This window comes from Fundulus heteroclitus, chromosome 11 (genome assembly GCF_011125445.2).
Source record: "Fundulus heteroclitus isolate FHET01 chromosome 11, MU-UCD_Fhet_4.1, whole genome shotgun sequence".
NCBI classification, from domain to species: domain Eukaryota; kingdom Metazoa; phylum Chordata; class Actinopteri; order Cyprinodontiformes; family Fundulidae; genus Fundulus; species Fundulus heteroclitus.
The window spans coordinates 13,268,094-13,280,139 of NC_046371.1; the positions used below are offsets into that span (position 1 = coordinate 13,268,094).

At 39.9% G+C, this 12,046-nt stretch overlaps 1 protein-coding gene across 2 annotated transcripts in view; it reads right to left on the reverse strand.

Annotated features, from left to right (window-relative positions):
- Positions 1-7,519, reverse strand: part of LOC105935688 (putative fibroblast growth factor 1) — an 8,403-nt gene extending 884 nt beyond the window's left edge. Inside the window, exons 1-3 of one of the 2 annotated variants that reach the window (XM_012876224.3) lie at positions 7,265-7,519; positions 1,313-1,529; positions 1-25 (exon numbers count right to left, since the gene is read on the reverse strand). The exon at positions 1-25 is cut by the window's left edge and continues 79 nt beyond it. In XM_012876224.3, the coding sequence (XP_012731678.2) occupies positions 1-25; positions 1,313-1,529; positions 7,265-7,306 (284 nt within the window). In that variant the 5' untranslated portion in view covers positions 7,307-7,519. Of the gene's footprint in view, positions 26-1,312; positions 2,028-7,264 lie in introns of those variants that run through there. The other variant, XM_012876223.3, reaches the window with a different exon arrangement.
- Between the last annotated feature and the right edge of the window lie 4,527 nt (positions 7,520-12,046).

Sequence of the window (12,046 nt, forward strand, 5' to 3'; positions counted from 1 at the left end):
CTCACCGCCTTCAGCCTCAGAATGTCTGCGACACATGAAACATCACCTTTCTGCGTGACTTTTTGTTGCCTTTCCAAGGCTAAAATGGAGGACATACCAACACAATGTAACAAACGTTTTCCCAAAACGAGCCTTTTCCCGTCATATTTAATGGGGGGGGGGGGGAAGCAGTTCAAATGTTTTGAAAGGGTAAAAATGATTTGTGATAAATATCCCAGATTACTAAACAGCTTTACCGGAATCACTGATTTAAAAACAAAAACTTGCAAGAGTTGCTCAAGAAATATTTTTTAGTGGCAACACATAATCTGCCTTGCCTTCCTGGAATGTGTGGGTTACTTTCACAGAACTTGAACCGTTTGCTGTCATGAAACACAAGTCACCTCCCTGCAGATTACAGGTTAGTTTCACAGAACATTTGGGATGCTTTTATGGAGTATAAAATGTATTTTCCAGGAGCTTAAAGGTTACGTTCATGGAAGTTACAGGTTACTTTTACAGAACATACAGCTTACTCTCCTTAACCTTAAAGATTACTTTAAGAAACCTTGTCACAAAACTTAGACTCTACCCTCTGGAACTTACATATCATTTTTTCTCAAACGTACAGGTTGCTTTCAAAAAACATACAGACTATTATGCTCACAATCTACTTTCACTGCTAACCTTCCTCAAGATTAGCAATGATTTTCACAGGATGTTTTGGATACTTTTACAAATTTTAGAGACAGCTTTCCAGAACTTACTGATTACCTTCAGATTCCTTTTGCTGAACTGACAGGAAATACAAGTAGAATTTAAAGGATTTTCCCAGAATGTGCAGGTTGCTTTCTGGAACTTGTGGGTGGCTATTCAGCTCTTTCACAGAATTCATGGGCTATCTTCCTGGAACTTACTGGTTACTTTCACAGAGTTTATAGTTTAATTCACAAAACATACAGTCTAAAATTGCTGAACCTACGTCTTACTTTTGCAGAACTCCCAGGTACTGGAACTTAAAAGGTACGTTTTGGCACTATGTTGTGATGTAGTTTTTGACCTCCTGATCCCACAGAGTACCTTGTCAATTCCAGAGAATAACCTCTAAACTCTGGAGAAACCAAACTGTAAGCCTCAAACTCTTGGAAATTGTAGGCTTTCATTTATTAGATTTTTTCCAGATTCAACAGAGTTAGATTACAGCCACCAAAACATCTATTCTAAATAATAAATAATCGTCATACTTAATGTACTGAACGTGTTAACTCGTTTCCAATTCTGATCCGCAGCTTTTATATCCCAAAGAATAAGTTAATAAGTGTAATTTTCTCACCATAGGTGTCATTTTCCTGCCTTCCACCATTCACCGTTCCGTCCGATAAAATCCTCAGGTGATAGCCTCCATTCTGACAGTAGAGCCTGGTCAGCGTAGGCTGCTCCTGGTTCGACAGGTCCAGAGACACGGGGCCAAACGGGAACACTGTCACATCTCTCTCAGACATCCCACGCAGAGTCTGAGGCGCAGACAAGGCAGAGCGAGGTTCCTGGCTCTGCAAAGACAGAGGAGAACCGCTCTGCTCAGCATCCAGACCTTGTGGGCTACGCCTGAGACATGAAGGGAGGCATGAAGGACAGGACCGCGCCATATGAGCTGTTTGATTAAAAGAAATGCTCTCCTTTTTAACCTTCCCAAAATGAGAACCTCCCTCTTCTGCTGTTTTTTTTTTTACGTCTGTTGTGCTAAAACCATTCAAGGATCCAAACTGGACTCAGGCCAGGCTGAGCAGGAACATGACAGTACATATTCCCAGACTGAACTTCACTTTGAAAATCATTTCCAGATGATGGTGACGTAACGTTGCACCTGAAAGCAGAGCTAGGCCAGACAACAAAATAAACAGCAAACAGAGATAACAAAAGGAACACGCAGTTATGAATATCCTCCCGGCTGGAAATGTTACAAGTTGTGATAGTCTAATAAATAACTGGCCGAAGGCGTTTGAAACCGCATTCTTGCATGAATGTTGCAAGATCGCTTCTACATTAATCCGCCTGCTTAAAAATCAAACTTTGAGTTTAGCATCAAACCAGAGCTTCTTGTCTTTCCATAATTTGTTTCCTCGAGAGTTTATCCAATCCAAATGCAAATACAAATCTCAAATCGAAATAGTTGTGGTTCACTTTCTTTTTTATTTAACCAGAGGAAGAACAATCCCAGAACAGCGACTATCAAAGGCTTTGTCCTGTAAAAACAGGAAAAGGCAGCTATGAATCCAGCACGGTGGTGTTACTGTAACAACGGTACGGCCTCGTCAGAGCCAAGGCATTCCGCATTTGGAAGAATTTCCCGGAAGAAAGGGGAGAAGGGGGAAGAGAGAAAAGAAGACATAATGAAAAGCGAGATCCTGCCCCTTGCGCAGTGTGATTCCCAAGAAACAAGGTAGAAAATTACGGGATATATCTCATAAGTGCTGCCAGACCAGAACCTTTGGACAGAGCAACAACTGGGAATGACGTCAAAAGCCCAGCCGATGACCCAATCACAGTGCAAACGTGTGGGTGGGGAGCTTTAACCTGCCTGTATGTTGGAGAGTGCAAGGGGAGGGGGGGCTATGGCTTCAAGGGGCGTAAAGATGTTTAAAGTGGAGAAAAGTTAAAAAACAGCAGTTTATGGAAACAGATGTTGTCCACTTTTTAATCATCCAAAGCAGCGGGATTTAAACCTCTACAGTGACTCCCCAAAGTATGCAAGGCAAGGCAAGGCAAATTTATTTATAGAGCACTTTTCAGTAACACGATGATTCAAAGTGCTGTACGTGAACAGAAAAACATCACAGAGGGAAATATTACATAGGAAAAGAAAAACATTACATTAACATAGGAGTATGCTAAGTAAATCCTTAACTAAGCTTCTTTAGTTTCACTGGAATTACTTTCATCACTAATATTTCAAAGCTTAAGTGTGTCTACACTTAACAAACATACAGAAAGTATAAAATCCCAATACTTGTTTCTATTCACAATGAGAAATAAACTAGGTAAATGCTTGAGGGTTTCTTGTCTAAATTAATTTCATCCAACTTTTCTAAAGCTACAACTAGAATTACTTCTTTTGTTTCGATGTAATAAGAATAAGTAAATCATTGACTATAGACTTCTGACTAGTACCCCTCTTAAAAGTTTTCATGATGTAAAAACCAGACCTCGATAAATCATTTCAACACACCACAAAACCTTTTCCAAAGATACTGTTATATATATATCCTGTATAAACATAACACAAATTATAGTGAATGTTATTGCTGACCTATAATAAAGCAAAACTCTCCTTGCAGCGATGTTCCTGACACTTACATCCTGTAGCTAAAGCCAGAGTTTGGAGGGAATTTGCTACGTGACCTTGTACAAAAGTATTAGTCAGGAAAAATGTGCAGAGCAAGCATGTAAAAACAATCTCCCTTACGGTCGACTTGTCTGAACTAAGGAGTAGCATTGGGAAACCAAATCCTTTGATTCCTGTCCCAATTGCAGAAGGTTTTGTGGTTTGATGAAATCCTACTTGAAATCTGGGAACCCCTTCCATAAGTTAAGCAAACAATAAGCAAAAGCATTATTTTAGATAGAAAGAGCTAAAAAATATTAATGTGAAGAGCTAAAGGTAATATTTCAGTTGTACTATAGCATGACGTCACATTGCATCTCTCTATGTTGTTCTCCAGTCTCTTGTTTACATAGCCGGGCCGGCCGCATGTACGCGAACAGCTAGCTTAGCCCCTCCCTGTCCTAAAATGCAAAATGCAAGCAACAGGGCAGAGCACGCCCAGCAATACTGTCCATGGTAGATGTTTCTATCACATTCTACAGCATGATGTTTTGCATTTTAATAGTTTGATATTATTTGTTCTTTTATATCAGAGCCTCCACGGGACCCACTAGAACATGGGGACAAGTAAAAGTGAAATACAAGAATATTCTACAAAATGGTAGCCTTTAATTATTACACTTTATTTAAAAAAAGGCACTTGTTATGTCAAGAGATCAAAATTTCAGTGTCATTCCTTAGAGACGGGAAGTAAAGGACACGTGCAAACTGGGAATTTTAACAAAAAAAAATCTTTATCCATAAAAAATGAAAATCTTCCTTTTCCAAGTCATCCACAGTTTACACGGTAAAACTGTATTGCTCCGTGTCTAGATAATCCATCCATAGTTTTTTCTAATACAATATACGGCTCGACAGGAAGCAAGCCTTTCAAAGTAAACTAATCTTCACAATAAAATGGCCCGAACAACTCTTCTTACTGAATATGATAAAAATAAAAAGCAAACTATCATACAAATAACTTAAATATTTTAGATTTATGGCTCCAACATCACGTTTTCCTCTTTAAAAGCCACTGTTAAATGATGTGTTTGTCTGTTTAACAGCCACCAAGAAAAATCTCTCTACAATTACACTGTCGCGCTGCGCTAAAGCATCCTGTCTATTGCGCAATACGCGATTAATTCGAAAAACTCTGCAAATTATTCTTGCACCTTCCGCAACAGGTTGCTGTCGTAAAAATGGACATGGCTACGGCAGACTTCTCCATCTCCTCCGCTTCTAAAGCTGTGATCTAATCTTGTTTACATGAAATAAGCCTGCTCTGGAGATGGCTTAAGCTGGCGCACATGTTGCTATGACAACAAGTGCAGGAAGTCTTTCGAAGAACCAAACGATCCAAGATCATGCCAAATCGTCAACAATGAAATCCTGCTAACTGAGTTAGCGACGTACGGAGAACGGACCCCTGGTCGCATCTTGTTTTGGTCTACAGACAGTGCTCAAGCACCACCTAGTGGTGAAATATTGCTTATTGGTCCTTTAAGTTAGACACAAAAACAACAACATAAATCAAGGAACGCCATGCCCACAGTGAGACACGTTGGTGGCAGTATCATGATCTGAAGTTACTTTCCATTAGATGGAACTGGGTGTTTTCTTCCCAAGTTTGATGAAAAATATATATCCCAAATGCAAGTGAGCTTTAGGCGTCTGCTAAAAAAAACTCAAAGTGAAGAAAAAGTCAGGATAGGGAAATAAATATTTTTTTTTAGTGGTCTAGTCAAAGTCCAGAACTAAATATGATCAACTGAAGAGGGCTTTGGATTGTGTCCTCACAATCTGGTAGATTTTAACGTTTTAGACTCCTTTTTGTCAATACATAGCAGAAAACACTCAATTACTAAAAGGAAACTGGAGTTTTTATTTGTCAGTGTTGTGTTCTCCAGACTCTAATGTCTATCTGAAAAACTAAAGATCCAAACAAGTATTTAAACTCACCGTAGAGATAGTCAAAGAAACCTTTTTTGAAAACATAGACTTTAATAACACTCCAGAGTGGTTTATTAATGCTGGCCAGCTGATTTAAAGTGGCGGCGTCTAAAGAATACCTATACAACACTGTAATACTTGTGAACAACAACATCATGAAGACCTAATGCTGCAGTAGACAGGTAAAGAATAAAGTTAGGCTGTAATAACAACGTCCCAAGCTTTGAGCATCTCACAGAGCGACGTTCAGTCAGTCATCTGAAAATGTGAGGAGTATGGCACAGCTGCAAGCCTACCACAGCATGGCTAAATCGACAGGCTGGACAAGAGGAGTGTGGTGACTCTGGATGAGCTGTTGAGGTCTACAGCTCAGGTGGGAGAATCTGCTCACGCACCTTTTTCACTTGCATTCTGTGTTTTCTCCACCAGAGGCCGTTGGAGGGCTGCTACCTGGACTGGGTCCTGCTGGAGTCTCCTTTCACACCTGGGGTTCTTCAGGCAATCTAGTGGAGAGCGTAACCCATGTGGTAAACCTGAGCCCCCCCCCCCAACCCCCCCCCCCCCCCCCCGTGTTCCTTGTGCAACCTTGATATATTTTTATTTGGAAGATTCTCCTCGTGTTCATGGTTCCTTTTGATTCTCTTCTTGAGGGGAGCCTTGAGCTGAAGCTGTGTTCCTCCTCCTTCCTCACAGTGGCCTCCACACCGACTCGCTGCACCTACAACAGTAGTGTCTGGATTCTGTCTCTGCGACTGGCAACCATAAGGCCTCTCCTAATTCCCCTCCTCCTGCACCACCTGTCCGCCCTCTAATGTACCATCCCCTCCTTCGTCATTCAGCGACAGCTGTGGAGACACTGGCCCCGGCACTGCGCTCATTCCCTCAGGCGTTTCCATCGTCAGCTACCGGTATGACTTCTCCTTCACATTTCAAGATTATTCCTCATCTGTTCCCACCGCTCACATCTGCCTTCTCCTCAGTGGCCTCGCCTCCCTGTGCACCCTATGCTCCCTGTGCACACTATTTGTGACCTTTGTAAATAATAAACCTTTTTTGGACTTTTCCTCTGCCTCCTGAGAGTTTCGTGCATGGGGGCCAGGCGTTTCACCGACACCTTGACGCAACTATTTGTCTTGCACTCCGTAAATCTGTTGTGTTCGGAAGAATGGCAAAAAGAAAGAAAGCCAGAATTGTGCTAGAAGCCATGAAGAGCCCACAGCCAACATGCGAAGGAAGGCGCTGAGGTGAGATAATAGCAACATTAAACTTTGTGGTAGTCTAATTGTCCTATTTTATAAGATGATTATATTGCTTTTCTATCAGTCATCATTGTCAGTTTATCAAGGTGAGTTGTTTAACCTCTTTTATCCTTTTAATTGCCTCTATGAAAGCTTTAAATAGGTTTGAAAATTAATATCTTGAAAATATCTTGTTTTTTTCTTATATTTGTGAGACGACCTGTGTGACATCCATGATCAGTCAAAAGTCAACTGATTCTATAAATATGAAATATGTTTCTGTTTTCCAATTCAGTGTGTGGTCCTTAATATTGTTGTTATTGTGCTAGAGTTGGTAAGTATCTAGTCTTTTTTTTAACGTTTGTCTTTGAATCGGATTCATATTCAACTGGCTGATCGGATTTTCTGTAATCCCTGAAGGTAAAAGAGAAAAAAACAAAATATTATCTGGGTTTATCTGTTGAAGACGTCTCATTGCCTGATCTCCACATCAGCCTGCGGGACCTGAACAAGCCTCTGAGATAAACGGTCAAACATCCTTATAGGAACCTGAAAATGAAAGTCACCTTCTGCTGAGACATCCAGATTTATTAAGACCCGGATGACAGAACCCACACAGAGGAGAAGCCCGGCTGGTAAAAAAAAAAAAATATTCGTAAAGCAACATTTTGATTTCCAATCGCACACGTTCTCACTCTGCTGTAATCGTCAATCTAGGGAATCCGTCACGTACCTGTGGGAAAGTCACGTGACAACCCTCCTTATGTGCCAGCATGTCCTTCTTCCTTCTTCTTTTCTAACTGTAGTTTGGTTGAAACGCCACCGTCATCCTCCCTCCACTTGAGAAGTCTCTGCTTTTTTACGGGCTTTTAAGTTCGTGCTGGTTCTCCGTCTTCTTCTCCGTCTCATCGCCACCCCTCTAACAGCGTCAGAGGACTCATTTTAACAGGCCAGCGTCAGGACTAAAATTACCTCCTCAGACTACAGAGAGAGAGAGAGAGAGAGAGAGAGAGAGAGAGAGAGAGAGAGAGAGAGAGAGAGAGAGAGAGAGAGAGAGAGAGAGAGAGGGGCTGAGAAAGAGTGACACAGGCATCCGGGACACAGAGCCAAGGCCTGGAAACCAACAAAGCTGTCCGACTGTGTGAGCACTAACGCTTGAGACAACGCTGAGCAGCAGACTCTAAAAACGCATAAAGGACAAGAGATGACTGCGTCTCCACTATAGGTTCCGTCATAGATCCTCCCTCATAGGATGAGGGACCTTTAGGTCATGTTACAGGGTAACAGGAGCTGCTTCACACGCCTGCAGAGCTATTCACGTTGGTACTTTTCTTCTCAAATTCATGCTTTGTATAAATCATATCTTGATGGGATTTTTAAAAACCCAGCTATGTCGACAATCTTGTGTCAGACCAGGAAAATATTTCCTGCAGAGCTAAAGTCTTTTACAGGGCTCTGGGCAACATTTGTTTTGTTGGGCCAGTCCACTAGTAACTCTTGCATGTTTGTGTGGATTCTTGGGATCGGTGCAGTATGAGATAAACTGTGATTGCTATCATTACGACAGCTAGAACTCTAAAAGAAATAAAAAAGTAATGTAGTAAAATTAGGACAGCCAACAACAGCCATGTGAAATTTTAATAAAAAAATGTAAAACATAAAAAAAAGAAAAAAGAAAATGGGATTTCTGACGAGGAGTAAGTTAAGACATTTATTCCCAAATAAAAGGGCTGAAATCGTACATGAGCATATTTCATCAGTTGCACATACATTGTCCATCTTCATTTCGAAGAATTTTTAGACCCCAGACATGTACTTTGATATCCTGATTGAAAAAAAAAAGAAGCTTGACTTGCAAGGGAGTGAGCATAAAGGGAGCATGCCGTCTAAGATGAACATAAAAACCAGACTAAATTTCAAAGATCAGGACTTCTGGAATAATGTTAACTCAACAGACAAGTCCAAGAATATTCAACTAATTTGTCTTTTCAGAAAAAAAAAAACACAAAAAAACCAATCTAATACCAATTCTGAGCTGCAGGTTTCAGGGGTTGCTTGCGCTTTTGCCCTGTAGCAAGAAAGAATAGCATCCTCACAACCCTGCATGGATGCGCAGGCATAGGGAATACAGATAGGCTGCAGGACCAAGCCGGCTCGCCATCATAGAATCCATCATGAATTTCACAGTGTTATCAGAGGGAGCTTGACGACCATCTGTAAAAAAAAAAAAAAAAGGTAACATGAAGCAGAATCCACTTTGAACCCCTTAAAAGTCTCTTATCCAGGTTAGGTGAGATATTAAATATCTCTATGATGAATAAATACATGATTATGCAAGTAAGAGAAAAAAATGTTTTTGACATCAGAAAATCCTGGCCTACATTTACCCCACTCAATGCTCCAGAGTTCACCCCCTTTTTAAATGTACGTGTTACCTTTGTAAACCAGCAGGGGGCAGAACAGGTTAACTTTAGTACCAACTTGCAATGGGACAATTCAATAGCGCCAGTAAAACGTTAATAGGTGTAAACTGTTAAATAAACCTCACCTGCCTTTTGTGTAGAAATTTAAAATGCTGATTAATTTAGAATATGTTTATAGACATTATATATGGCAGTACCATATATATATTAGACATTTATATAGACATCAAAAGCAACCACAACATAATTTGCCGCAGCAAAGCATTTCAAATACAGGTATTAAAAAAAAAAAAAGATTAACTCTGCAAAAAATTATTAAACAAATTAATTATATAAACCCTGAAAATTACCTACACATAGTGCAATGTTACAAGTAAGTACAATGATTTGGCAGCAAATATGAAACGCGGCTACAGAATAAAATGCATGAAATAATCAGAGTACAAAGAGCAATCAAAACAAAACTATATGCAGCCATTACTCTTCATTTTTATATAAAGATACAAATGCCGCACAGTAAAAGGTGCACACATAAAGCTTACATACTTATAAAAGTAAAACTTACCATACAAGGTCTTATTCTCCTAAAAAATATGAACTTTTGTGATAGAAATTACCTCGTGAGAAGAAAGGATGTGCATGATAATATAAGCAACAAGCTCATACCACACGACCAGAATGGAGTGTGAAAAACAATTCTATTCATACATGAACCTTATAACGCAGTTCCTCATTGTTTTTACAGTATGTTTAAACTGCAGAGTTTCTAAAGTAAAAAAGCAGCCAGAGCCTTTAGCTGCAACAATCCTGTAAAACCATTTACACTTATTACTCAAGTAGAAGTATGGACAATAGGATTTAATATACACAAATATTTCTTGTCATATATATAAATATATATATATATATATATATATATATATATATATATATATATATATATATATAAATATATATATATATATATATATGACAAGAAATATACAATATATATTTTCTGTACTTTTGCAGCATAAACTGTGTTTGGATCTTGTAGACGGCATCCCACAATGCCTTGTGCTGTTGTCACCGCCTGTGCTAAATCCTTCCTCTCCTCCACTGTGCATACCACACTGTTGAGCTGAGCTAATTTAGCTCTGTAGAAGTTTTTAACAGCTTAGTGGAAAGTCCACTTTGTTATAGTCTCCTGAGGAAGAAGAGCCATTGCTGAGCCTTCCTCACCCACTGGGAGGTGTTCACAGTCCAGGAGAGGTCGGAGGAGATGCGAATGTCCAGGAACCTCCTGCTGTCCATACGCTTCACCCCCTCCCTCTGTATGCAGAGAGGAGCATGTTCAGTCTTCCTGGACCTCCTGTCTATACAGTTCCTGGAGCAACGCTGTGTAAGATTGCGGACCTCCTCTCTGTAGTCTCATCATTGTTGAGGCCCACCACAGTGGTGTCGTCTGTAAACTTCAGACGACACCACTGTAAACTGGGGTGGATCGCGGAGCAGTCATGGGTGAAGAGGGTTAATAACTTAATTTTGCTTCAAACCTTTGTTCTGTTTTCCTTCTGCTTGGCAATGATGTCGTACTTTGTGTTGATCATTCCCATAAAATGTCACTATAAAAACATTAAAGTCCATGGCTGTAAGGTGACTAAATGTGGAAATGTTCCGAGGTCTTTTGTGAGGTGCTGTTAATGAAGAAGTGAGATCGTGATCCATGAAGGAGAAAACATTAGATGACTTCAAGCTTTTCATCCCAGACTCCTAATTTTAATATACTAATAAAGGTTTTTGAGTTGGCTGGTGAAAAAAAAAAAAAAAAAAAAACATCCAATCTGCTTACGTAGAAGAGCATGTATTCTAACATGTGTAAGAATATGATTTTGATCTGGGATTTAAAAACTCGGGTCATTTTAAGACATCTTTAACATGTCTAAACGGGAACCTGACTTGTAAAAAAAATAGACCCCCAGAAACTTGCCTGACTGCTATTTTCAGTCTGTTCTATTAGGCTGAAAATAGCCTTATGAGAGATGCTAACAGAGAAAAATAAAAGAGGGCTAATTAACATCCTCTTGATGGCCATAAAGCATAAGGAGAGCGTTAGATTTGAAATTATGCTGATTATGGCTTTTATTTATGCTGTGAAGATATTCTTTTGTCAGTGACCTCATTGTGTCTTGTACATGTTTCAAGTGCAGTACCTCACCTCGTCCATTTATTAACTGTTTCTTCCATCTAAGCATTGTGAGCCCTTTTTGTTCACAGAATTTCATTTTTACGACTCGCCAGTTGGACAGAAAATAGAAAAAACAGCTCCTGCAGCATATCAAAGACCTGTGCTGAATAATAATAATATTTAAAAAAAGCCGTCAGACTTCAACATTCATATTTCTCGTGAGCTATCAGAACTCACCCAGCAGCTGCCAGCTCTAAATATAGCATGTGTCGTACCTGATTGCAAACCGGGTGAATCTGGTTTTTGAACCTGCGTCTTTGAACACATACACAAATAACAGACCGCTTCCTGAGTGCGGGTGCGCGGCCCAGCAGACGGAGGCTTGATGGAGACATGGGTGAGCAGCAAGCCACCAAGGCTCTCAGCTTTTAGGGAAGGAAGCTGCAATTCTAAATCTGGACCGTTTTAACACATGAAGCATAAACAACGGGCCTCGTGTGTCAGTGACATATGTGCAATGCTTTAAAAAAGAAAATGTGTCAAAATTTGGGAGGCTTTAGGGAAGTTGGCTGAACTGTATTTAGTCCGTTTATCTTCAAGTGTTAGACAGCCGGCCTTATAAAGTCATCTGGGTGAAAACCGTTGCTACAATCCATTCGCTTTAAAAGGTAAAATGCAGAAGTGCTGGAAGTACTCATCTTGGCGTTGGTAAATAAGACTCAAACGAGAACCAGAAAAGCACTTCAATTACAAAAAAGCATAAAAGGCAAGATTTTCTGTTGTCACTATATATGCAAACTGAGAAGGCAACCACAGCAAAAATACTTATGTAAGCTGGCAATATTGCGGAGGGGAAAAAAAATGGCCCATTCTTCTTTGCTGAATTGATTTAATTAGGTTACGTGGGAAAGCTCTTCTTTATCCT